This window comes from Chrysemys picta, chromosome 5, assembly GCF_011386835.1.
Source record: "Chrysemys picta bellii isolate R12L10 chromosome 5, ASM1138683v2, whole genome shotgun sequence".
Lineage (NCBI taxonomy): Eukaryota > Metazoa > Chordata > Testudines > Emydidae > Chrysemys > Chrysemys picta.
The window spans coordinates 93,139,602-93,166,224 of record NC_088795.1 but is presented as its reverse complement, the minus strand read 5'-3'; the positions used below and the strand labels follow the sequence as shown (position 1 = coordinate 93,166,224).

Here is a 26,623-nt window from a genome sequence, read left to right as displayed (position 1 = left end):
CTCCTTTAGCCAATTTAGTTTTAGGCTGGCCGAGTTTGTTTTTTTAAGATGTCCACTCGGTCCTTGTTCCAAGGTTTTAACAGTGGCCACTGAGTTTTGGGATCTCCCTGAGTTAGCCTAGACCATTTTTCCAGAAATTTACAGGAGTCCGGACCCTTCCTAAAACTGAGCCAGCGTTCCTTTAGGGAACTGTCCTGACTTAGACGTCTGGTTACCAATACAGGAGGACTTTACACACACCAATCACACAAGAAGGAAATTCGGGTTCGTCAGAGCGATGCCCGGTGCAACACACAAAAGGAGCCCACAGGCTACTGACTCAATCGCCCTTGCTTTCACACCAAGAGTTTTACCCAAGGTGTGGTGCGGCTGCGATTGTGCAGATTTCACTCACTCAGACCTCGGGGACAGGAACCCCTTGGTCGGCCGATCCCCGGACGGAGATGGCACCCAGACTCAAACACTCCACAGGAGGACAGATAGACACAGAGACAGGACAGTCCTCAGTCCGGACAAAACACAGAAATAATTACCTGACCAGATTCCTGATGTCAGATCCCGGGATCCCAACCAGAACAGAGTGGGAACCAACAGGTTCAATGGCGTAGACCTCACTGTGGTCGTGCACCCTTCCGTTCAGGAGGAGGACTGCTCGGGCCAAATGCCCAGGTGCCGGCTACCACGGTCGTCCTACAAAAACGGTCAGGAATCACACAGCCCCAGTGAAGACGGTTGCCATCTCGGTGGAACCTCCAAATTGTCAAAGTTAGACTCAGGACTCATAGTTTGTCAGACCACTCTGTTTTATTAGCACAGCGCTCTGCTAATACATTCAGATAATGTGAGCCTTCATGCAAGATTCAAACAGTCTTATTTATACAGATAAAAGGGTGCGAACTAAACAAAGGGACAGAGAGAGCAAAATTGTAAAATATGCATGGAGCACAATATGCATATCCTGCTTCCTTGTTAACTCTTTTCGATCTAAGACTAATGCTTCACCAATTGCCCTTAAGTGGCAAGTTAAGCAGTTAATGTCTGCTTTTCTGCCCCCCTGGCTTGCAGCATTTCTCATTTCTACTTAAAGGTACATACAGCATTCTTTAATTCATTCTATTTCTTTAATATAATTCATTTCACTTTCACACAGAGAAGCAGTTATATGTAAGTAAATTTTCTGTCAGTCTCAAGCAACTCCTATTGAAGACAATGGGAGCTGTGGGTGTGCATTTGTAGGTGAGCAGACCTGTAACTGATTATTAGTCAGGAAAAGTTGGAGATAGAAATTATCTTAAAATAAAATGATCTCCTAGTAAAATCTGTGCAGAAAATATTCATATTAAACCAATACTGAGCTAACAAACCTGTTAGAAATTGCCTTTAAAGAACTAACAATCTTTACATTCAGATGGGCACACAACATAGCTATATCTTCAAAAAGAAGAACAGGAGGACTTGTGGCACCTTAGAGACTAACAAATTTATTAGTTAGTCTCTAAGGTGCCACAAGTCCTCCTGTTCTTCTTTTTGCGGATACAGACTAACACGGCTGCTACTCTGATAGCTATATCTTGTTTCTTTGTGAATTTTCATTACAAAGAAGTATTTAATAACAGCTGTGTAAATGTATCATTTTTAAAATAAATGATACTTCTGTACTGTGGTTTTAGTTTGTAGGCCATCATTCAGCAATTAAAAGTGCAACAAAAGATTTAATTAGAATGGAAACAGTAAAATCATAAATAACATACGCAGAAGACTTATACTTCTTGGAACAATATTTGAAAATATATTCCTCTTTCAGGTGTCTGCCTGTCTTTCTTTTTTAAAAAATAGTCACTTTATAACTTCTGTGCCCTCTACTGTTCTTCCCTTTCACTCAGTGGCTATAAATCTGAATGTTGACAAATTCAAACTAGGAATAAAGTGCAAAATTTTAAATTAGGGTAATAAGCCATTGGAACAGTTTATCTGGGATATGATAGTTCTGGGCTTGATGCAGGAATTCTTGAGTTAAATTCTTTGATCTCTTTTATTCAGGAGGTCTGACAAGATGACCATAATGGTCAATTCCGGCCTTGAAACCTATGAATTATAAGAATACATAGTGTTCTCCCCTCCCTCCATTGTAGGACCAGTATTATCTCACTTCTCCTCCCCTAAGCATCCACATTCTGAAAAGTCATGAATTGAATTTTGCAATCCCTACCGTTGCTTTGGCAATTTACTAGGAACCCCAAGGCCCCTGCCTGTGTTTCATATAAATGTATATATTTTATATCAAACCCAAATGCCTATAGTCATATTTGTATGTTTATTTTTATATATAGTAATTGTTGCCTGAGTGACCTAAAAATGCACAATTTATTAGCTTTGTCTTTAAACTAAAGTTAGAGGGGAAGGAGTGGCCATGGCTATATTTAGCAGTAGCATGTATTTTGGGCAGTCACATTAAAACTTAGGGGTACCCTAGAATCCATACTCCATTTACTAAGTTGTTTTTTACTGCTCTAGTGTGTGTGTGGTGGAATCTGTAAATCTGCGCCTCTTGTCCTTCTCTAAACAACTGATCAGTCCTGCTGTCACCTTAAGACTTTCAGTTTGTGCGAGTGTTTATCTGGCTAGTCCCTTGCTATCAAAATCTCTAAAACTTCACTTAAAAGGCCATAAAAAAAATTACAGCCTCTATAATGTATAGGCATTTCAAGATTGTGTAAATAGAATTCAGCAGATATATTCATGTGGACTTATCACTAATAAGATGATATAGTTTCTTTAATCCATTTTGTATTATGCACACTGAAGTATATTTTGGAGCTTTTGACTCAGTTTAAAGGTATGTTCCTCTTCTCAAATAGCTGTCACTAGGGCTCTCATCTTTTGCCTCACAACACCAGCAATGTACTGCTGCAATTGTCCCCAGCAATGTGCTGCTTGGAGTTCTTATTGCTTAACTAGCTCCTTAATGTATATTTTAAGTCTGAGACCGTAATTTTAGTATTTTAGAGCTCTTTTTAAAAAAAAACTAGAGTAAAAGAATTTATTATTTTGGACGCCTTCATGAGAACATATTTAATATTTGCAGTGCACCTTCACTTGTCCCTTTCTTTCAATATTATCTTCTATTTTTCTTGTCTTTTCTGTGGTTTTCTTTCTTGTTTTTTCCTAACCCATTATTTGTATATTTCCATAGATGAGATTTTTTTGTTTTTACCTCTTCCCACTTTGCACTCCTCTTTAGCGTAGGCTTGACCAGTCAGTACTTTCCTGAATAAAAAAGATACATGAATGTTGGGGGTTTGAAGAAGACTTGAACATCATAGGTAGGTCAGTGTTAGGGAGAATTCCTGAAATGGAGAGAACTGCCTTCTTCTCTAAAACAGTGTGGATGGGAGGGCAAGACCACAAATGGATAATAGGTAGGAGAGTACGATCAGCTAAACCAAAATTAGTTTGAACACCATACTCTGTACTTAATAGCACAAAAAATTATACATCTGAAGCTATCATGTGTAAAGAATGTATGTGCAAAATCTAATACAAACAATAGATCCTATGAAGTTATCTCAGTTGTGCATCTGAACTTCCTTCCTTATATTGCTTTCAGAGCACTTGGAAGAGATTTTCAATGGCACAGAAGGCAGTTAAGCACCAAACTCCATTGCCTTTTAATGAGAGTTGGGCACCTACCTTCAACCTGTGCCATTGTAATGTCTAAAAATGGAAAGTTTTATGGTTGGATTTTCTGAAGCCTCAAGCAGTGAAACATATTTAGAGGATTATATGGGGTTTTACTATATTAAGAATTATCTTGGATGCCATAGGAGCTCCACAGAAGGTGAATTAAAGGCTAACTATGAAGACTACCCTGTTCTGTAGTTCCTTGCAATTACCTTAACTTGGCTTCTCTGCCTTTTCTTACCCTTAGCCTTCTCTCCATTTCCTTTTTAAGTTCTCTGCATACTATTCAGAGCTGTGCTGACTCTTCCAGCTGGTCTTTATCCTGTGTTTTATACACAGCTTCTTCAGGGTTCTGCGCTTTGGTCATTATTTCTAGTTAAGGAGAGTTGGACAAAACTCTGTCTCTGGGATCAGTTGTTGTTGCTCCTAAGAGAGTCAAAGCAAAGTGACAAAGGTGCTCCCTACCAGTAGCTGTTAAGTATGCCCCTCTCTGTAGAGCACCTCTTGTTCTTGGGCCAGAGAACAAGAAATTGGGTTAAGAAATCAAACAAGGGTGTCTATTAGAAGTATTGTGCTCTAATCACTAGGCCAGCCCTTTATTTTGACAAGTGATGGGCAAACCTCAAAAGTTCTGGTTTGGACAAGTAAGTAAAAGTTAGGATGCTTCCTGAGGCTCTAAAACAGATTTTCTCAGGAGGTTTCAGAGTAGCAGCCGTGTTAGTCTGTATCCGCAAAAAGAACAGGAGTACTTGTGGCACCTTAGAGACTAACAAATTTATTAGAGCATAAGCTTTCGTGGACTACATGCATCCGAGGAAGTGGGCTGTAGTCCACGAAAGCTTATGCTCTAATAAATTTGTTAGTCTCTAAGGTGCCACAAGTACTCCCGTTCTTTTTTCAGGAGGTTTGTGACCATTATTTATAGTAGACAGATTGAAAATAGTACAAGAGACTGGTCTTTGCTCCTGTATTATTTTTCAGTGCTTTCCGTCTTCACAGAAACCAGGAAGTTGAGTGGCACATAAAAATGGGTGGCGTTTTATTTTGAAAGGAGATGGAGGAATTTTGTTTAACTTCAACATTTCAGTTCTTTTATTCGAATCAATTCACCAGTCTCTACTTTTTTGAGAAAAATGCACATGGTTTCACTGTCCTGTAACTATTTTTATTCCTTGTTTTTAATACCCTCCATAGGAAGTCTCCGATCTTGCAGTTCATCAGACTGCTTTAGCAAAGTGATGCCTCCAAGGAAAAAGAGGAGACCTGCAGCCGGAGATGATTTATCTGCTAAGAAAAGTAGACATGATGGGTATGTCATCTTAATGTGAGCTAATAATCAATAATGTTATTTCATCATTAACAGTTGGGGTGATCGTCCACTTATGAAATGGTAAAAATGGCACTAACTGTGGAAATCTATACTGGCACTAGAAAAAGTTTAGAGAAGGGCAACTAAAATGATTAGGGGTTTGGAACGGGTCCCATATGAGGAGAGATTAAAGAGGCTAGGATTTTTCAGCTTGGAAAAGAGGAGACTAAGTGGGGGGATATGGTAGAGGTATATAAAATCATGAGTGATGTGGAGAAAGTAGATAAGAAAAAGTTATTTGCTTATTTCCATAATACAGGGGCCACCAAATGAAATTAATAGGCAGCAGGTTTAAAACAAATAAAAGGAAGTTTTTCTTCACGCAGCGCACAGTCAACTTGTGAAACTCCTTGCCTGAGGAGGTTGTTAAGGCTAGGACTATAACAGGGTTTAAAAGAGAACTGGATAAATTCATGGAGGTTAAGTCCATTAATGGCTATTAACCAGGATGGGTAAGGAATGGTGTCTCTAGCCTCTGTTTGTCAGAGGGTGGAGATGGATGGCAAGAAAGAGATCACTTGATCATTACCTGTTAGGTTCACTCCCTCTGGGGCACCTGCATTGGCCAGTCGGTAGACAGGATACTGGTCTAGATGGACCTTTGGTCTGACCCGGTACGGCCGTTCTTATGTTCTATGCCTGTGCCTGAATGAGGAAGGATGGCTTTGTGATTATGACACTAGATTGGGACTCAAGATCTGAGTTCAATTCCTGGTTTTGCTATAGACTTCTTGTGTGACCTTGGGAAAGGTAGCTTAATTTCTGTGCTCCAGTTTCCCAACTGTAAAAATGGGTAGAATACTTCCTTTGTCTTGCCTGTTTAAACTAAGAACTTTTGAGTGTGTGTGTGCATAGTAGCTAGAGAATGGGGCTTGTGCTAGGATGCTCTACTATATAATAAGTGGCTCAAAAAGTAAATGTACCCATAATAAATGTCCTCAAATGTAAAAAGATTTTTTTCTAATTGCCAGCCTGGAATCTCAGCATAATATCTTATTCAGACTGGGTTCTTTCCATTTTGTTCACTGTCACTAGTAATAAAGGTTCTCCAAGCCAAATTAGGCCCCTAATTATGTCTGGGCAATTCCATTGTGTTTAATGGGGTTGCACAAGTGTAAGTGACTTGGAACTTATTAAAATAAATCTGTTGATGCTGATGAAGGGAATAGAATCCAGCTCCCCTTTTCTTTGCTTTGTTGGCTATGCAGTACTAACAAGAACAAAAAGCAATATATATGTCTTTTTTTTAAAACAGTTTTTTTACCAATTTTCAGAAATAATAAAATTTAAAAAGTAAAACAGGATGCACAAGGAATATTACAACATATCTATAAGAATGTGGCAAATGTACACATATAAATAGCAAATAAAATAATGAAGTGAGACCAGAAACAATACTTCTTTTTCACAAAACCTAATAAAAATTTTTATATTGAACATTTCCTTTGCCAAAACATTGAGACAGTACATGAGATCCAGAAAGCAGTGCTGTCTGGAAACAAAGGAAACTGACCTTAGTGCAAATAGAAATGTAATTAGCTTTTTACTATTTGTTTACTAACATTTTTCTGTTTTAATAATCTAAGGTAGTGCTAGTGTGTGTGTTATACAAGTAAAGAAGTTAAAAATATTCTGCAGGTGTAATTTTAAGGGTCTTCATTGTGTCTCTCCACATTTAGATGTGTAACAAATAGCTCTTTTCATCTTAAACTCTGCAAATGTATTTCAGTCGGCTTTTAGCTTTGGGGTAGAATCAGACCTGTCATTCACTGGCAGCAGGGGAATGTCCCATTCTTGAAGTTCCTTCCAGTTTTATCTGCACCCACAGCCACCAGTGGCTCAGCCAGACCTCCCTGCTTCCAAGCTTTTCTGAGGAAAATTTCATCTTTTAGTTCATATTTCTGACTATAAAAATGTGACTGACTAATTTGTCGATAATTCCCAGCTGTGTCCCAGGACTACGTCTGTCTTTTGAGGAACGATTTCCATTGTCTGTGTTTTGCCTTCTGAGGTGTTTGTGGTAGGGTCTGTTGCCCCTGCAGGCTTCAGGGAGCAAGTTATGCTGAGAGGCAAAGGGAAGACCTGTCTCTCCTGCTTTTACACACTCTTTACCAAAGATCTCATTGGGGAGCTCAGTGTTCTCTGTCACACAGTTCAGTCCTGTTCCTTTTGCCCCCAGCACAAGTCTAGGTGGGTTTGCCTTGCCTCTCTCCCCCTCCTTTTTCCCAAGCAGGAAAGGAGGCAGGCAGGATTGGCTCCAGGAGCAAAAAGCCCCTTCCCTCACTCTGTCCGTCAGGAGTAATGCCAGAAGAGCGGTGTTAGGTGGAAAATTGTTCCTCATTGCCTAGAGCTCACTGTGGAACTCAGCTGCCTTCTGCCCCTCTGTCTCCACTCAAGTTGCAGATGGAGGGCACTGGAGACAGCCCTGGAGAGTATAGTAACTTTGGGCCAAGTTTACTACCCCGTTGCCATCCTGGTAACAAACCTTCTGGTGTTCCTTATTGATATCCCAGACTAAAGTCTCTAGGGTAAACAGACCTATCTGGCCCATATAGACTCCATACAATAAAAACTAGAGTCTCTGGGGAGCCTATTCTTGAATGCCATTACGTTCCATAAAAGATGCAGAAAGATCCCATATAGAGGATGGGAAAGACAAGAAGCCCAGCCTCTCTTAAGGCAAGGAGGTTGCTAGCCACTTAAAATATTTTGGAGCCATATCTGAGTCCAATTTTAATCTCTCCTCTGAAGTCTGTTCATAGGGACAAACTCCCAAAGTGGATATTAAATTAAGCCAGTGCTGGTCCCTTGCTTGTCTTCAGAATGCAGCATGGTGGATAATCCTCAGTGTCTTTTTCCCCTGCTCACCATGGAGTGTAGCATGACAGATTAATGCAGAAAAGAACAGATTACAGACATGCTAATTATCGGGTGCACATGTATATGCACACAAAAAAGGGGGATTTCTTCCTGCGTAGGGGAGGAAGATCAGCTGCCTGAATCAGAGCTACAGGATAGCATCACCTCAACCCTGGGTATGAAAGCTCTCAGGTGGCATCAGCACAATAACAAAAACAAATAAAATAACATAAAATTATGAGGTCTTGTTTGACACCATCCATGTATTTCACAAGCAATGCTAACAGTGGCAATAATATTATAAAGATAGTCCCTCAGCCTAAAAATCCTATAGACTAAAGGCTTCCCCCTGAAAATGATAGTAGGAGCTGAATCTGTTTCATGTACATATAGTGGAATCTTGCTCACTGAGATCAGATGCTCAAATAAATGTCATTCTTTTAGTGCTACAGTAGGCAACTTCTTGAGGGACTCGAGGCTATTCAGAATCACTGGAAAAGTAGATTTACAACCCTGGCTTCTGACAGATTCTATAGAAAGAAATACAGATCGCGTGGCAAGCTGAAGTAATTCCTAAAAGTGCAACAAGAGAATGTCACTTTGCATCTGGTAGCTCGAGCAAATCCGGGGTGCTGAGGAAGGTCAGTAGCAGTATTCCCTCTAATTTTTCCCACCCGTGTGTGGAATGAATTTTGTTATGTGCACCAATATGGAGGTGATGTGTGACACATCACCTCCATACTGGTACACATAACAAAATTCATGTGGCGGGGGTGGGGCTGAGGGGTTTGGAGTATGAGAGGGCTCAGGGCTGGGGCATAGAAAATTACAAATACCACTAACTTCCTTATCACCGATGGGCCACTCGAGACAGACTGATTACCACCACAGTACTGCAGGAATTCCATTTCTCCGAGGACCTCTTGGCCTCCGAAACACTGGAATCCCTACTACTCGGTACCAATGTAGTGGTACCAACCACATCTCGGGCTCTGGAATACCCTGTGGTACCGAGATACTCACCACCGCCCTCTTTATCATCTCCACCTCTGTTGAGCGAAGAAGAAGAGGGTGATGATGATCACTTATCTTCTGTCTCAGTGCAAAGCTTCCCAGAGCATTGTCAAGAGACATATCACCTAGAAACACAATACTGACAGGACAGACAAGGCCCAACCACTTGGTATGGACACCCTTGGGCACCACCACCCATGCCCTTTGTACCACCCCAATGGCTGTATTGGGACTCATAGAATCATAGAACTGGAAGGGACCTCGAGAGGTCATCTAGTCAGTCCCCTGCACTCATGGCAGACCTAAGTATTATCTAGACCAGTGTTTCTCAAACTTTTTTATTGGTGACCCCTTTCACACAGCAAACCTATGAGTGTGACCCCCCCCCTTACAAATTTAAAAACACTTTTTTTTGTTTTGTTTTTAACACTATTATAAATGCTGGAGGCAAAGCGGGGTTTGGGGGTGGAGGCTGACAGCTCGCGACCCCCCCATGTAATAACCTCGCGACCCCTTGAGGGGTCACGACCCCCAGTTTGAGAACCCCTGATCTAGACCATTCCTGACAGGTGTTTGTCTAACCTATTCTTAAAAATCTCCAATGATGGAGATCCGAGAACCTCCCTAGGCAATTTTTTTCCCATGGGTATCCTACAGACACCAGTTCTCTAGGACCTTGAGTGTCTCCCATAGAGATAGAGGAATGCAATCTCCCTCAGCTTCCCTTTCTAGACCCCAGATCCTCAAGAGGAGACCTTTGAGGACCAGGAGGCAAGGCTGGATAAGAAATCACTTCAGCAACAAACATTTCATCATCCTCTCCAGATGAAGCCATAATGCCCCCTCCACCAACTATGGCAGACAGACAACTTCAAACAATTTCAGGACCTTACCAGGAGAGTGGCGGACTCACTTCACATCCCCCTTGAAGTGAAGAGGTTGCAACACAAGCTGCTGGACATCCTGCATACGTCCTCTTTAGCTTGTATTGCACTCCCGGTCAACGAGGACTTCCTAGACCTAGCCAAAATCATTTGGCAAACGACAGCCATGATAACGCCAACATGCAAACGAGCAGACAAAAAATATGCAAATTATCAGGCCTTGATGGCGAAATATAATCACATCAATTATGGGAAATTTAATGCCTTTATTGAACATCTCCCAAATGATCAAAGAGAGGAGTACCAAGCCATCGTTGCCTAAGGCCAGCTTCTGGCAAGGACAGTACTAGAAATCACATTAGACACCACAGATGCAGCTGCCTGCTCCATATCAATGGTGTTAGTAATGAGAGTTTTGGGGCTTCACCTTTCCAGTCTCCCAAGAGAAGTCCAAACAACTGTGGAGGACCTTCCGTTTGAAGGATCTGAACGCTTTGCGGAGAAGACAGATTCTTCACTCCACACATTGAAGGACTCAAGAGCCACGTTGCACTGCTTAGGGATCTACATGCCTGCACAGAAAAGGAAGTACGGCAAATCGCAGACAAAAGAAAGATTCTAACGGACCCAGTTCCCTCCACACCAGAGACATTACGAACCTCAGCAGAAAAGACAGCGGATGGAAAAATGAAAGCCGACAGCGTCCCAAACCTCAACTGTACAGTCCTCAACGTTGAAACATCAATTTTGAGACATTGATTGAAGCGCCAGGCTACCACTCCCATCATCAATTGCTGCAAAACTCAAACTATCTACACCCCTACAAACACCGTCTTGTTCTTTTTCAACAAAACTGGGAAAAGATAACATCAGACAAATGTGTACTGGAGATCATCTCCATTGGTTATTCAGTCCACTTTACCTCCCTCCCGCCTACCCATCCTCTCTCTCCGTTCCTCTTCACGGACCTTCTCACAAGAGCTTGCTGCTTCAGGAAATAAATAGTCTCCTAAACCTTGGTGCTATAGAACCAGTTCCCAATCAATACAGAGGGAAGGGTTTCCACTCCAAATACTTCCTGATACCGAAAAAGAATGGAGGATGGAGACCCATTCTGGATCTGAGGTTTCTAAACAAATATGTAAAGTCACAAAGATTCAAGATGGTTACATTAGAAGCAATAATTCCATCTCTGGACCAGGGAGACTGGTTCTTGGCCCTCGACCTACAAGATGCTAACTTTCATATCGTGATTCCACCATCCCACAGGAAGTTCCTGAGATTCACCTTGGGTCAAGACCATTTTCAATACAAGATGCTTCCATTCGGCCTATCATCCACACCCAGAATGTTCTCAAAGGTCCTATCTGTTGTAGCAGCCCATCTTTGCAAATCAGGGATCATGTTTCATCCATATCTAGACAACTGTCTATTCAAGGCACAATCCTTCTATGATGCCCCGTTAACTACGCAAAAGACTATAGATCAGTGGTCCCCAAACTTTTCAGGGTCGTGCCCCCCCCTTACCCCTGTCTGTGCCTCCTCTGGGGCCAGGAGCAGGGCCGCAACTGGCATGGGGGCGCAGACAGAGGTAAGGGGGACGAGGCTGGGCTGCAGCTGGGGGTGAGTTTGGGGTTAGGGCGCAGAGCCGGAGCCGGAGCGAGTTTGGAGTGGGACTGGATGGCATTTCCTCCGTGCCCCCCGAATATTCTTCTGTGCCCACCTAGGGGACCACACAGTTTGGGGACTTCTGCTATAGATGTATTCACACAGTTGGGACTATAACTGAATGCTCAAAAATCGGCTCTGACTCTAGTACAACAGTTAGAATTCATAGAAGCCTATCTCAATGTGGTAAAGGCCAATGTCTTCCTACTACTACACAGATTCAACACCCTAACCATCTTAATCAATCATTCACATCAGCCCCCAGACCTTGGCCAGAAATTGCCTTCAAATACTCGGGCACATAGCAGCAGACCACCTTTGTGATAAGTCACGCAAGGCTCCACGTGCGTTGCCTTCTGGCATGACTCAAAATGGTATATCCACCAAAAAGAGACAGACAGAACAAACTACTGTCAATGTCCTTAATAGCCAAAGACTCTCAAAAGGTGGAAAGATCTGCAGAACGTCTGCACAGGGGTACCCTTCACGCAACCACCTCCAGTGTTGATACAGACAACAGATGCATCTTTACTGGATTGGGGATAGGCGATCACATGGTTCAAGGCAAATGGTCCCCCTTAGAATCAACACTACATATCAACCTATTGGAGCTCAGAGCAGTTAGAAATGCTTGCCTACCATTTGATGAAGGCAAACATGAAAGTCATGACTGACTACATGGCAGTTTATGTAGAATATACATGCTAGGGAGGAGTGAGATCACCATCTGTTTGCGCAGAAGCAGTGACACTATGGAACTGGTGCATTCGGCAGAGCATCATTATACCATCAGCCTACCCGCCGGGTGGAGAATACCACTGTGGACACGCTCAGCAGAACATTGTCGCAGAAACACGAATGGGAAATGGACCCTGTTGTTCTCCACAATTAATTTTGGTGTCGTGGAGTCTCAAAAATTAACTTCTTTGCCATGACCCAAAACAAAAAATGCTTTCAGTACTTTCCTGAAATATGCCAGGAATAATATGATGGGGAAGGAATAATGTGGCACCCCTGCTATTTTCCACTGTTAGAATTATAGAGCAAACACAAAACAGTGAATCCTCTGCAGTTCTAGACCAAAATATTTTTCACCTAGTATCAGGAGGGAAAGATGAAGAGCTTACTTTTGGCCATGTTGAGTTTCAGTTGACAGCTGGTGGACATCTGTCGGGAGATGTTAGAAAGACTGGGCTAAGATTTAGTTTGATTTTAGTTTAGAGGGAGACGAATCCAGAGCAGAGAGAGAGAGAAGGCTCAGGGATTCTGCATTAGATCTTAATGGAGGATCTGACTTCTATTGTGTTTTTTTTTTTTAATTGTAAAGCATTTAGCCTGCTTTTGTAGATAAGTGTTAGTAATCTGTCCTCTTCCTAGAGTTCTGAGGAGGTTATATCAGGGGTGAGCAAACTTTTTGACCCGAGGGCCACATCTGGGTATGGAAATTGTATGGCGGGTCATGAATGCTCACAAAATTGGGGGTTGGGGTGCAGGGGGGGTGAGGGCTCCGGCTGGAGGTGCGGGCTCTGGGGTGGGGGTGGGGATGAGGGGTTTGGAGGGTGCGAGGGGGATCAGGGCTGGATCAGGGGGTTGGGGCATGGGAGGGGGTCAGGGATGCAGGCTCTGGGGAGCGCTTACCTCAAGCAGCTCCCAGAAGCAGCGGTATGTCCCCCCTCCAGCTCCTACACGGAGGTGCGGCCAGACAAGTGATTTCCATCAAATTTTAAAATAAGTTTGGGGAGAGGTCTTTGCTATGTAGTATAGTTCTGGCTCTTCAGAGTACTCCCATTGACTCATAAGTAGCAAGCACTAGTGTGGTGCTAGGTGTTTTGTAGGATGAAGACCTTATTTGCAAGCTCTTTGAAGCAGGGATCTGTGCAAACTGTGAAGCCTTGTATTTCTGTGCTCCAGGGCTTCTATGCTTGAGTTTTTGAGTTGGACACTCACACTCACTCTCTCTCTCTCTCTGCCTGTTTCTACAGGGCTCTGTTGAACTTGCACAGCGTAGGTCCTAAACACTAATGTAAAATACCCATAACCAACCATTTGATGTTTTACTTCCCTTCATAGTTGCAATGTTGTCACTTGTTTGTTTGTGGTTTTGCTTGCTATCTGTGTTGCTTTATTACTTTTTTTACTGTTCTGTGTGTGTGCAGTATTAATCAAATTAAGAGTTGACATCCCAGAGAAATTGCATAAGCCTAAGTGAATACCTTTTACTCTCCTTTCTAATATCAGAAAATATTGTATTAATATTTGTGATGAGAGCATGACTATTTCTAGTTGACTCATAGATTTGTTTAGCATCTTAAAGCTGAGCTATGTCTGCAGATAATATGCACGCAAGAGGGATAGTTTTGTGTACTGCAAAAGTCTGTAGCATGCTAGTGTTTTGGCAGATGCTTCATTTTTTGAGAGCAGCTTTCCCTGAAGATTTAATGGTCTATGGTAGGAATAGGTTATTAAATTGGGCCCCTGGTGCATATTTTTTATCATCGTCATCACTCCCATAATCGCATTGGTCGTTGGGGCATCATCATTGATGAGCAATCAACCAATTGTCTCCACACCTAGTGATTGTGTGTCAGTGCTCGAGTCTCCGCAAAGTCCATTCCTGTCCACTCTTTTTTGTGTTGTCAATCCATCTCTGCTTCTGTCTACCTCTTCTTCTCTTCCCCTGTACTGTCACCATATGATGAGCATATTTTTTATGCTTTTACTTAATGCCCATGACTTTGTTTTATTTATGTAGCCGTTTTCAGTATGCCACATTTTGGTGTGTTTACTAGCTTGAGTTGTTAGAAAGGATGATAAAATACATGTACTCAAAGGGCAGTGTTAATTTTCTTTTTATTTGATTTCATATTAAATAAACATCTTAAGCAGTGCACCTTGTTAATTATCCCTTGTTTTAATAGTCTTCCTTCTTCTTCCATACCTATGAACTGTTTAAGAATATATATTTTATATCTATGTTTGTTGTTTGTACTGGTGCACATCTGCACATTACCTTGATATTAGTGCTGCACATAACAAAATTAATTCTGCACATGGATGGAAAAAATTAGTGGGAACATTGGATACCACTAACCTGTATGGGGTTTGATTACTTCTACACTCACTGCAACCTAGGCTCTTTAGTTGTATCAGCCATACAAGAAAAGTTGAGGTTGAACAAAAGTACATAGAAGGACAAAGACCCCAAATGCTTCAGCCTGTTTGGTAGGAAATTGTATTCCTTGGCTTTGCTAAAAATGATGGTGGATAATTGCCAGGCGCTACTGGCCAAATATGACTGGTTGACACTCTTCTCTGCAAAGCTGCTTCATGACAGCAGAGAATAGCTTAAGGCTATAATTAAGACGTCTTAGACAGGTCTATGGCCATCACAGTGACCATGCACAATGTATTGTGACTTCAAGTTTTGGACATCCTGAGAGAGGTGTACGTCATGATTGAAGACTTGCTTTCTGAGGACTCAGAGCTGTTTAGGGAGAAGACCGTGATATGCACATGCTGAAGGACTCCAGAGACACTCTACATGCTCTAGGGACTTATACCCCTTCTCTTGCATCTGAAGAAGTGAGGTTCTTACCCACGAAAGCTTATGCTCCCAATACTTCTGTTAGTCTTAAAGGTGCCACAGGACCCTCTGTTGCTTTTTACAGATTCAGGCTACCCCTCTGATACTTGATATCCCTTCTCTGTAATTCAAACAGTAGCATCTCCAGCTACAGCCCAGACACAGTGCACACTGTCTTACCACCACTACAATGCAATATCATGCCAAAAAGACCCCAAGATATGAGATTGCCAGCATTTCTCTTCCTCGGCAATGCATTTTGCTTCTTCGACACATGAACAGATTTGATGACGTGTTTGAGAGCTGCAGCAGACTCAGTCCAAAGAGCACAACTTTCAGAAACCCCTTCATTCCTTTACACTGAGCACAAGTTGTCTTGATATCAGACACAGGGGGGTTTAGGCCTGGTCTGCATTACAAAGATTTGCTAGCATAGATGTGTTGGCTAGGAGTGTGGGGAAAAAATCACACCCCTTCTGACAGCTGTGTCAGCTAAATCCATGGTGTCGCTGCAACTATGCCAACAGGAGAGTGCTTCTGTCGGTTTAGCTAATGTCATTAAGGGATGTGGTGTAGCTATGCCAGCAGAATTTCTCCTTCTGCTGGCTTATGCAGCATCTACACTAGGGGACTCTGCAAGCATAGCTATACCGGTCCAGCCTCTGTAGCAGTAGTTCTCGACCTTATTTACCTTTGTGGGTTGCATATGCAGCTCTCTATGTGTTACTGGGCCTCATCTACACAATATATATATAGTCTGTATGGTCCTGAGGATGTCACATGGGCTGCAGCTGTGTGCTGATTGGGCTGCAAATGGCCCGTGGGCCACATGTTGAGAACCACTGCTCAGAGCTCTAGGGCCAACCTGCCTTACCCATTCTTTTACAGAGAAAAGGTGGTGATGAAGCTACATCCCAAAGTCATCCCAAAGATGGTTTTGGAAATCTACATGAACCAGTCCATCACCATACCTGTCTTCTCTCTTTGCATTGAATGCAGTTTTGTGAAGAAGCTGCATAGTTTCAACATCTCCAGAGTCTTGCTCTGTAACCTCAACAGGACTGCCTTTCTGTCCCTGCCTCCTTGTGGCCATATTTAACACCTTGAAAGGCCAAGCTCTCTCTTTGCAGAGAATCTCAAAGTGGATCACACCGCATTTTCACCTCCTATCAATTGGCTGGTGAGTCGCTCCCTCCAAACGTCAAGGCACATTCCACCAGGGCACAGGCAGCATTGTTGGCCTGCTTCAGAAATGTCCCAGTCTCTGAGATCTGCAAGGCAACTACATTGAGTAACCTCCCGACTTTTGTTAAATGTTATGCACTTGACATGGCAGCTAGGTCAGATTGCAAGTTTGGGAGAGCAATCCTTCAGTGTGTTTTATACAGATGGAACGCCTGACTCCCACTGTCCAGGGAGGATACTGATTGCCAGTTACCTACAGTGGGATTCATATTGACATAGGCTGAAAGGTAGAGTGGTTGCTCACCTTACAGTAACTGTGATTCTTTGAGATATTCTACTCATTGGGGATCCCATGACCCGCCCTCCATCCCCACTTTTCAGAGTCCTCAGCAACACAGATTTTGAATTGCAAGGAAACTGTGGGAGCACGGTATAGCTTCCATTCCTCCCCCCATTTTGCTCTTGTATGAGAGCATGAGGAGGCATACGGTGCATGTGTTGCCCTAACGGGCACTCTTAATCAAACAAAAAAAGTACTCGCATCTACAGTGAGATACACACTGACAACATCATCTTCCCTCTCCCATAAAAACCCTAGTTACTTTAGTGTAACTAACCGTTCTATTTTAGCGCTTGTGATGGCTTTCCTGTGTCACCAGTAATAGAAATTCATGATACTCTTGTTTTGCTGCTGAACAAATACAGTAAAGATAGAGACACTTCAAGTTTTTCTATATTTCTCTACCCAGAGTCTAGAGAGTTTCTGTTTAGGAGGCAGCAAAGTTAGTTGTGTCCTTGGCTGCGGACTTTCTGCAGAATTTGCCATTATTGCGTGTATTGTTACAAGGGCAGTTCAGGAACTGAACTGAGACCACCAACTCTGTTAGGAGTGCTAGTGATAATGCAGGATTCAGGCCTGTATATTCACATGAGATAGAATTTTGGGTCTTGTTTGCCTGTTTTATTTTTGATACATCCATATCCTTACTAATATGTGTGAACAAAGACACTGTGTGTTGCTTCTGCCTAGCCAGATGGATTTGATAGTGTAATGGGAACAGATAAGAACAGTTAAAGTGTTACTGGGGATGGTGGGAGTGTATTAGATGAGCATACGCTGGAAGGCTGGCTGGCTCCTCTCTCAAGCCAAGGTCAAGCCGTCCATTAAGAGGGGAAAGGAAGCTTGGTGGGGAGGCATAAGACACACTAAGAGCCGAAGAAAAGCCTGGCCTTGGTCAGTGCACAACCTCACTCCATATCCCTCCAATGGGATACAAAAGAGGTGGGACGAAGACCCCAGACTCATGACCATCCAAAATGGAACATGACCATAAGTTGTAAGAGGTGGGACCACGGGCATGCATTGCAGGTATATATGGGGCTGCTAAGAAGGAGGTGGGGGGAATAGGAAACAGGGACACAGGCAAAGACTCTGCGGTGTCAGAGCTGAGAACAGGGACATACGTAAAGGCTCTGTGGCATCAGAGCTGGGAATGGAATTTAGCTAGTGGACCACAAGCTAAATATGAGTCAACAGTGTGATGCTGTTGCAAAAAAAGCAAACATGATTCTGGGATGTATTAACAGGTGTGTTGTGAGCAAGACACGAGAAGTCATTCTTCCGCTCTACTCTGCTCTGGTTAGGCCTCAGCTATAGTATTGTGTCCAGTTCTGGGCACCGCATTTCAAGAAAGATGTGGAGAAATTGGAGTGGGTCCAGAGAAGAGCAACAAGAATGATTAAAGGTCTTGAGAACAGGACCTATGAAGGAAGGCTGAAAGAATTGGGTTTGTTTAGTTTGGAAAAGAGAAGACTGAGAGGGGACATGATAGCAGTTTTCAGGTATTTAAAAGGGTGTCATAAGGAGGAGGGAGGAAACTTGTTCACCTTAGCCTCTAAGGATAGAACCAGAAGCAATGGGTTTAAACTGCAGCAAGGGAGGTCTAGGTTGGACATTAGGAAAAAGTTCCTAACTGTCAGGGTGGTTAAACACTGGAATAAATTGCCTAGGGAGGTTGTGGAATCTCCATCTCTGGAGATATTTAAGAGTAGGTTAGATAAATGTCTATCAGGGATGGTCTAGACAGTATTTGGTCCTGCCATGCGGGCAGGGGACTGGACTCGATGACCTCTCGAGGTCCCTTCCAGTCCTAGAATCTACGAAACACTTGGAAACAGACTCTGCCAGTGTGTAGAGCAGGGGTCGGCAACCTTTCAGAAGTGGTGTGCCGAGTCTTCATTTATTCACTCTAATTTAAGGTTTCGCATGCCAGTAATACATTTTAGCGTTTTTAGAAGATCTCTTTCTGTAAGTCTATAATATATAACTGAACTATTGTTGTATGTAAAGTAAATAAGGTTTTTATAATGTTTAAGAAACCTCATTTAAAATTAAATTAAAATGCAGAGCCCCCCAGACCGGTGGCCAGGACCTGGGCAGCATGAGTGCCACTGAAAATCAGCTCGCGTGCCTCCTTCGGCACGCATGCCATAGGTTGCCTACCCCTGGTGTAGAGCTATGGATATGCTTGCTTGAAACTAACCCCAATAAATATTGCATTGCCTGCACTTCGGATTTCTGGTCTTCTGCTTTCTGTCTGTGTGACAAGAACCAGGGAGGGCATAGGCGCCGCTTCCTCCGGGCCCATGGGGTGCTCGACCCCCCCCTCTCCGTCCCAGGTCCCGCCTCTACCCGCCCACTTCCCCCCAAGCCTCCACCCGCATCTTTCTGCCCCTGCTCTGCCCCAGGCCCCATTCCATCCCTTCTCCCAACTCCCCTCCCCGCCCCACCTCTTCCCACCCATTTCCACCCCCTCCCCTGAGCATGCCCTATCACCGCTCCTTCGCCTTCCTCCCAGAGCCTCCTGCACACCCCACTGATCGCAGGAGGCGGTAAGTGCTGGGAGGGAGGGGGAAGAGAGTGATTTCTAAAGCGCACTCATATGTTGCGCATTAACTGGTCGGTGTAGCCCCTGTTGATGTGCATTGAAACTTCCCTAGTGTGCTTTAGTGTAGTGCTGGTTGAAACTGTACTATGTTAAAGTGTGCTAAAGAACATTACAGAGAGATTACTCATTACAGTATATACTATTATAATGACTAATGTGTATAATATACATAACTCATTACAGTATATACAAATTTTTGGACATCTACATAAAGCTCAAAAATTTCCAAAAAATAGACTCCCCCAAATTGAAATTACCGTAATAAACCCTGAAAAACAGAAGCCCTAAGATTAAACTATCCATATTAGGAAAATGATATTGCATTTGTATTGGCTAACTGTATCTTGAATACAAAGCTGGTTTTTTTAAATGTAAATTACTTATTTATTTTCTCCATTTTTAGCATGTATAGAAAATATGAGTCGACTAGAATAAAGACAGAGGAAGAAGTCTTTTCAAGTAAGAGATGCTTAGAATGGTTCTATGAGTACGCAGGTAAGCTGATACGTACCAATGCCTAATCCTGACAATGGTCTAAATTTGTACTGAAATTTAAAGACATTATTAAATGAGATTTTTCCTAGAAATTTAAATGTGAATACAGAGGTTTCTTGGTAAAGCAAAGAGTTTAAAAAAGAATCCTTGAATAAAAAAGAATCCTGTTTATAGACAGATGCCAAAGAACTCAAGATGTGCCAGTGTCGGAAAGAATAATTAGCACACTGAAGACCATATTTTCCCCAAACAAGAAACATTTCAAATGCAGATAATAATATATCACTATTTTGGTTTTAAGTTGCACACAATTACAAATAAATTAGTAACTGTACATTAAACAAAATCAAGCTTTAATTGTGGTTTATTGCTAAAATCTATACCAGAATTTATTGCTAATATCTGTACATTAAATTATGTTTCCAACTGAAGTTTGTTTAACTTCTTGATTTAGAGCTCTGGCCCCTTACCATTGAGAAGTGTAGACACCTGCTGACATAGGCCCCATTTTAAAAGGGGAAGGAGGTTAGCCATATTTAGTTTGTCACTTCTAAATCTGGTTCCAATTCTAAGCAGAAAATGGAACTGATTCCTGAGATCACATTTCCCCAAGGAGTCTTTCCTTAGAATTATTTTTCATCACTAATCATAAGGGTATATTTTAGCCTCGTTCTCACTATTGTATATTGAACAGGACTTGACTTGGCAATTTCTTCTAGGACCATTATTATAATATACTTAATCGTCTGATAACATACAGGCAGTGACCTGCTATTTTTGCTGTATAATACACAAAACTCTCCTAAAGGAAGCTATTTGCAATGGGAGAAAATAATTCTATAGTACAGTACTGCAAAGAACACTGAAGGGGAAACTGAATAGCTGGTAGATAGAGAAATGGGGACCTTGGGCAGTTTCTCTGAAAGCATACCTAGAACTTTAGGTAGTAAATGACGTAGTCTTCTTTTTGCAGGTGCTGGTTTGGATGCATAATATTAAATATTCTCATCTCCATTCCTTTTTGGCATCTGTACAGCTAATAAATTACCATTTAATTTTTGATGGTGATGCTATTAAAGCAAAACATGATTTATATGAACTAAACTAGTCTGAGATCTTTGTGTCTGGCAGGTTGGGAGAAGAGAGACAGTCGAGAGAGAGAGAGAGTGAGAAAGGCAGGCACCCTATTGCCAGATTCTGTGCCTTTCTTGATGGCTGTGTGGATTTTCTATTCTTGTTCTGACTACTGGAATAACTCATTCTTGGCAAGAGTTCAGTAGAAAGAAGGATGAGCGGATGGCGGTGTTTGAAAGAACTTTGGTTTTCCACTTGCTGCATCTGCAAAGGTGCTAAGAAGAAGGCAGGGAGGAGGGGGTATAGTTTTGTTCATGGTGTTATAACACTCCTAGATAACAAATTTTCAAATGAGGATCTTGTATGTTTACTTCATAGGTTTTTCTCTTTTACACAAACCCACTGTTGATACTGCCCTTTTCCTAATGTGACTTTCCCTTACAAAATAGCAGAAATCTTTTTTAACTGTTGTATGTTTTGAGGTGGCTGAATTGGGGGGGAGGGGGATAATGGAAAGATAGGGAAAGAAAGATGGGAAATGTGTATAATTAAAAGCCTGTTGCTTCTAAATTGAATGCTGAATATTTAAGACTGATATAAGATTGACTATAACACAATAGTGAAGGATCAGCTGCTGTTCTCATTATAAAACTTTGTTTTTTCAAGCCTGTTTGACTATTACTTGTATATGCCTCTAGTAGTTTTCACACAGCGTATTGCAGAGATTGTGAAGTAGAGTCTTGATTTGATTGCTGCTCTTCTTGCTGTTATATTTTCTGAAGCCTGTTTACATAGCAATTACTTTGCAGGGTTTTATAGGGGGTGTGTGTATGTGAAGTCTCCATAATGTGGTGTGATATGGTATTGTTGCAATGCAAATAAAAATGGGCATGAGAATCTTATTTCAGATTTTTTTTAAATGACCCGGAGAAGATAGTTACTGTTAATATAAAGAAGTCAATTGTGCATTAGGTTCTGGGGGTGTCAATCCCATACTAGTATAATATATATTCGTTAGCTGTATTCTCTCCTTTGCAAAAAAACTTATTGCATTCCAATAAAACTAAGATTTATTGTCTGCTTACTATTAAGATAACTTTTAAACCAATTTGTTTCCTGGCTTGAGCCTTTAGAAAGTTCCAATAACCACTGTGTTCAGTTCACCCAGTATAGCAGCACTTTGGTACTGAGCCAGTTTCAGAAGGCTTTGTCCTGCAGTACCTTCCTTATTCACTTTTCACAATTGCTGCAATTACTGGGTACCGTGGTACAAGTTAAAAAAGAAATGAAGGATAGTGTTGATATTTTCTTTCTCTCTTCTTACATCTTGCCAGAGGTGTAAACTTTTAGCATAGTTTAATATCTTCTTGTGAAGGGTAAATATTTGTGTATGTCAAAAAGAAAACTGAATTCTACAGAAGTTCAGCTTATGTTGCATGAACACTTCTCTTTTACAGCAGTGATGTGCTTTCAGTAAATTTTAATTTAAATAACAATATTGTGAAATGTCATTTGACTGCAGGGACTGATGACGTTGTAGGTCCTGAAGGCATGGAGAAATTTTGTGAAGATATCGGAGTTGAACCAGAAAATGTAAGTTTATGCTTTTCCCAAAATATGCTTAAGACACCAAAGTTAGCCTGGCTTGTATCTCTTAATCTTTTATCATCCAAGTTTGAAACATTTTGAAATGGAAAATTGAAGAAACCATTGTTAAATGAGAAGCATAAACCAAGCAGGTTTATTTTGTTGCTTTGGCATGGCACACCTTAAAATCACTTGCCTTCACTGAAAATGGGTAAATTAACCTCTGAAAGCTCAAACCTTCCAAAAAGTTAGTGTTTATTTTAATTGAAACTATCCTAGAGTTTTAATTTAGAAATGAATTGGGTATGCACATTATTGGGCTCATACATTTGTTTCATATTTCTGAGGGGGGAAATATTGTCCTGTTTGAAAATTTGCTAATCTCATCCACCTGATTTTGAAACACAAGTGATACAGAAAACATGTATATCTTACAGTCAGGAATGTCTTGTGAATTAGAAAAGACCTTTTAAAATTCATACATAATATACCTGTCATGTACAAGAAAACGGGACAGTCTGGCTTCTTGACTTGACTTTTGTGGGATTTTTAAAGCATGAAATCTGGCTAGATAAAATTATAATTTTGTACTAAGAGATTTGTGTGAAATACAAGACACAACTCAATTTTGTAGTGTAATAACTCACTAAATCCTTGTGGTTCATGGTGGGACTCAACTTTTGAGCTCTTGGGGAAAATATTATTGTAATTGTAATTAGCAACAGAGTCTTTAACTGCATTAATAGCTTTTAGAAAAGGCTTTAATGGCTGATCTTCCTTCCACTCTGTTTCCCAGGGACAGTTGCCCTGCACTTTATCCAAATGTATCTCAAAAGTGGTGTCTGAGTTCCTGAACTAAATCTCCTGGTATTTTTTTTCCGAACCTTCTTTCTCACCTGGGGAATCTAAGCTTCATACCAGAGATCTCAAAAAGGTCTTGAGTTTTTGTTTGGGCAGGACTAAGCTATTTAGGAATTAGGCTATGTTTTTTGTATCTTTTGACATTCATTCCAAAGAGTGCCGTTTTCACTCAGCATCTATGCGTAGGCCTACACTTCAAGCTGGAAGGTCTCAATTTCAGCTCAAGGAGACATACCTGTGGTAGCTCTGATAGAGCTTATGTACTAAAATTAGAATGTAGCTGGGTCCTGCAGGCGGCAGGAGGGGCTAAATACCTTAGCTCAAAGGGCAAGCATATCCTAAATGGATTAGACTGTGTACTCAGATTTGTTATATGCTACCTAGGGTGACAGTACCTGAAGTTCTTAGGGCTAAGGCAGCAGCAGGTGCAGCCTTGAAATATTTCCATTTTGAAAATCTGTAGGACTGATTTAGACATTTACTTGACACTACACTACTCTCTAGATTTGGTATCTAGATTTCATGCATGTTGTAGAAGAACAATTCTGCAATCTTTGTTTAATTAGAATTTACCAGCCCATGTTCCTGTGGTGCATGGTAGACTTCCCCAAGTGGGAGTATGCAGTGACCACCATAAAGAAAAATAGTAGATTAGCAGTAACTATGATTTTTGAGGATGTTGGCTCTGCATAGTTGTGTTACCAGTACGCTATTCTTCAGAGCTTTTCCCTCATGAGACCCTCTGATTAAGTGGAAGGAGTTGGGGCCACATGGTCCTTTTATATAGCCTTTAGCTCCAAATGTTTCATGTGTGAGAGCATTTGATTGAGCCACAGCTGTAGTGTTTATAAGCTTTCGTGGGTAAGAACCTCACTTCTTCAGATGCAAGTAATGGAAATCTCCAGAGGCAGGTATAAATCAGTATGGAGATAATGAGGTTAGTTCAATCAGGGAGGGTGAGGTGCTCTGCTAGCAGTTGAGGTGTGAACACCAAGGGAGGAGAAACTGCTTCTGTAGTTGGATAGCCATTCATACATATCTACACCAGCAACACCATCACAGGACCTAACCAGATCAGCTACAACATCACCTGCACGTCCACCAATGTTGTATATGCCATCATATGCCAGCAATGCCCCTCTGCTTATTGAAAGCTTATGCTCCCAATACTTCTGTTAGTCTCAAAGGTGCCACAGGACCCTCTGTTGCTTTTTACAGATTCAGACTAACACGGCTACCCCTCTGATACTTGTAGTGTTTAATAAGCTTTAATAAGCCACAGCTGTAGTGTTTAATAAGTTTAATAAGAAGTTTTGCAATACTTGCAATACTTTGCAATACCACAAGTGAGATACACAGAAGTAATGCTTTCTTGAAGAACCATAGTAACTGATTTCAGAGTAGCAGCCGTGTTAGTCTGTATCCGCAAAAAGAAGAACAGGAGTACTTGTGGCACCTTAGTCTCTAAGGTGCCACAAGTACTCCTGTTCTTCTTTTTTCATAGTAACTGACAAACTTTATATTCACAGGAGAGCCTTTATGCTGTAATAAATCCTACCTACAGCTAGGTAAAGGAGGGTTTCAATCACCTTAAATTACTTCAGCGTTGGAATCAAGAGTTGGACCACTCTTTATGTAAATAGTCATTGCTGTTTGTATTCCAGCAGAGTTTTAGGATATGTCTACACTGTGATAAAAGACCTGCGACACAGCCTCGGCTGATCCAGGTCAGCTGGCTTGGGCTATAAAGTTGCAGTATAGCCTTTGAGGATCGGGCTCGAGCCTGGACTCTGAGACCTCCCTAGAGAGGAGGATCTCAGAGCCTGGGCTGCCTACGCCCAAACATCTACACTGCAGTTTTATAGCCCCGTAGCCCAAGCCTGCTGACCTGGGCTCTGAGACTCAGCTCTTCTTGTTTTTTATAGCAGTGTTGTCATACCCTTTAGGGCCCAGTCATGCTAGATGCTGTACAGACAGTTCCTGCTCCAAAGCTTAAAGATGTAGTTTGATGGGCTTTGTACATAGGCTTAACAAATTGAAAGGTAGGGTAGAAAGGGTAATTTAATACAGAAGTGTTTCTGAATAAATGAGCGGTGTACTCAATTTGTAGAACTTTTTAAAAAATTATTTTAATTTTTCAGTAGTAGGAGTTTCAACATCCTGCCTGTTTCACTCATATTTGAATGGCTCTTACTGTAAACTGAATAAAAGGATTTGGCAAGCAAATGGTAATAACTGTTCAAGAAATCTGTTGTCCCCCTCCATCCTAATATTGTCTCCTTTTTAAATAGGTAGTTATGCTTGTTCTAGCTTGGAAATTGGATGCACAAAACATGGGTTATTTCACATTGCAAGAATGGTTAAAAGGAATGACATCGCTGCAGTAAGTGTCTTTTAAAAGGTTCTAAGTCCTAATTTTGTTGTTGTGAATGCAATAATGTGAAATAATTTTTTGTCCAAAAAGACGTGTTGGTTTAGCACACAAAGTGGAAGACTCTGCTCTGGAGAACTAGACATAAATGTTTATTCTTGACTATCTACAGCAAGCATGGCTCACTTGCAGACATCTTTAAAACAATGTGTTCTTGCAGTTATGCTGCGCATAGTTTGCGGACTTATGGCTCATGGTTTAAACTGTCTGCACATAGGGCAAAATGCTCATGTGAAGAGGGGGGGTTAATATGTTCCAGACTGAAGGAACAAGTTATCTGTAATCAGGCACTCTTTTGCCTCAGCCCACTCCAAATAAGACTTCAAACTCTTCAAGTCTTAACCAAAATCACCTCTCCTTGAAGTTGCTTTATTCATACAACGCCGAATCTCAAACATAGTGACTGTTCTGGATTCTAGTCTGTTCACACAAATTATTCCCACATGCAGACTACTTGCAAGGAGTCTGTCACTCCTTGACATTCTTGGTTCCTTACAGTACCTACTTCCAAATGCATTTCTGTAGGAAACCCTTCAGCTAAGCTTCTTCCCCAGGCCTTTTTCCTCTTGGGGCTCCTCTTGGGTCTCCTCTTGGCAAGTCTGGTTTATCCCACACCCCAGATATGTTTCTGTCATTTTAGAGTGGACCAGTCTGTTCAAGCCCCAAAGTTTCAAAATCAATGTGGATGTGTTAGGCCAGATTGCCAGGCTGTTACAGCATGCAGGGTTTAACACATGAGTAGTAATAGGCATCTTCAGTCTCGTGAGATCATGCATATGCGTCCCTGAGAGGTAAAGAATTTACTCAATTGGTTTTATGGCAGCTGTGGCTGAAGAGACCCACTTGAGAGAAACAATCTCTGACGCATCTCTCACATTTAAAGGTGATGTTTTGATCCTTTGGGCTCTGCTTTCTGTGAGTTCTTTTCTCCTTAGCTAAGCCGGACTGCTTCCTCTCGTAACTGTGAGACCTTTGTTAAGATCT

General features: G+C 41.6%; 1 protein-coding gene across 8 annotated transcripts in view; it reads left to right on the top strand.

Annotated features, from left to right (window-relative positions):
- DCUN1D4 (defective in cullin neddylation 1 domain containing 4) overlaps positions 1–26,623 on the top strand; it is a 68,455-nt gene that overhangs the window by 33,605 nt on the left and 8,227 nt on the right. For 5 of the 8 annotated variants that reach the window (XM_005299078.5, XM_065598056.1, XM_024101454.3 and 2 more), the window contains 4 exons: positions 4,876–4,990; positions 19,595–19,686; positions 22,283–22,353; positions 25,500–25,591. In XM_005299078.5, coding sequence (XP_005299135.3) covers positions 4,876–4,990; positions 19,595–19,686; positions 22,283–22,353; positions 25,500–25,591 — 370 coding nt within the window. Of the gene's footprint in view, positions 1–4,875; positions 5,006–19,594; positions 19,687–22,282; positions 22,354–25,499; positions 25,592–26,623 lie in introns of all 8 variants that reach the window. The other 3 variants (XM_042841881.2, XM_042841882.2, XM_042841883.2) reach the window with 1 other exon arrangement.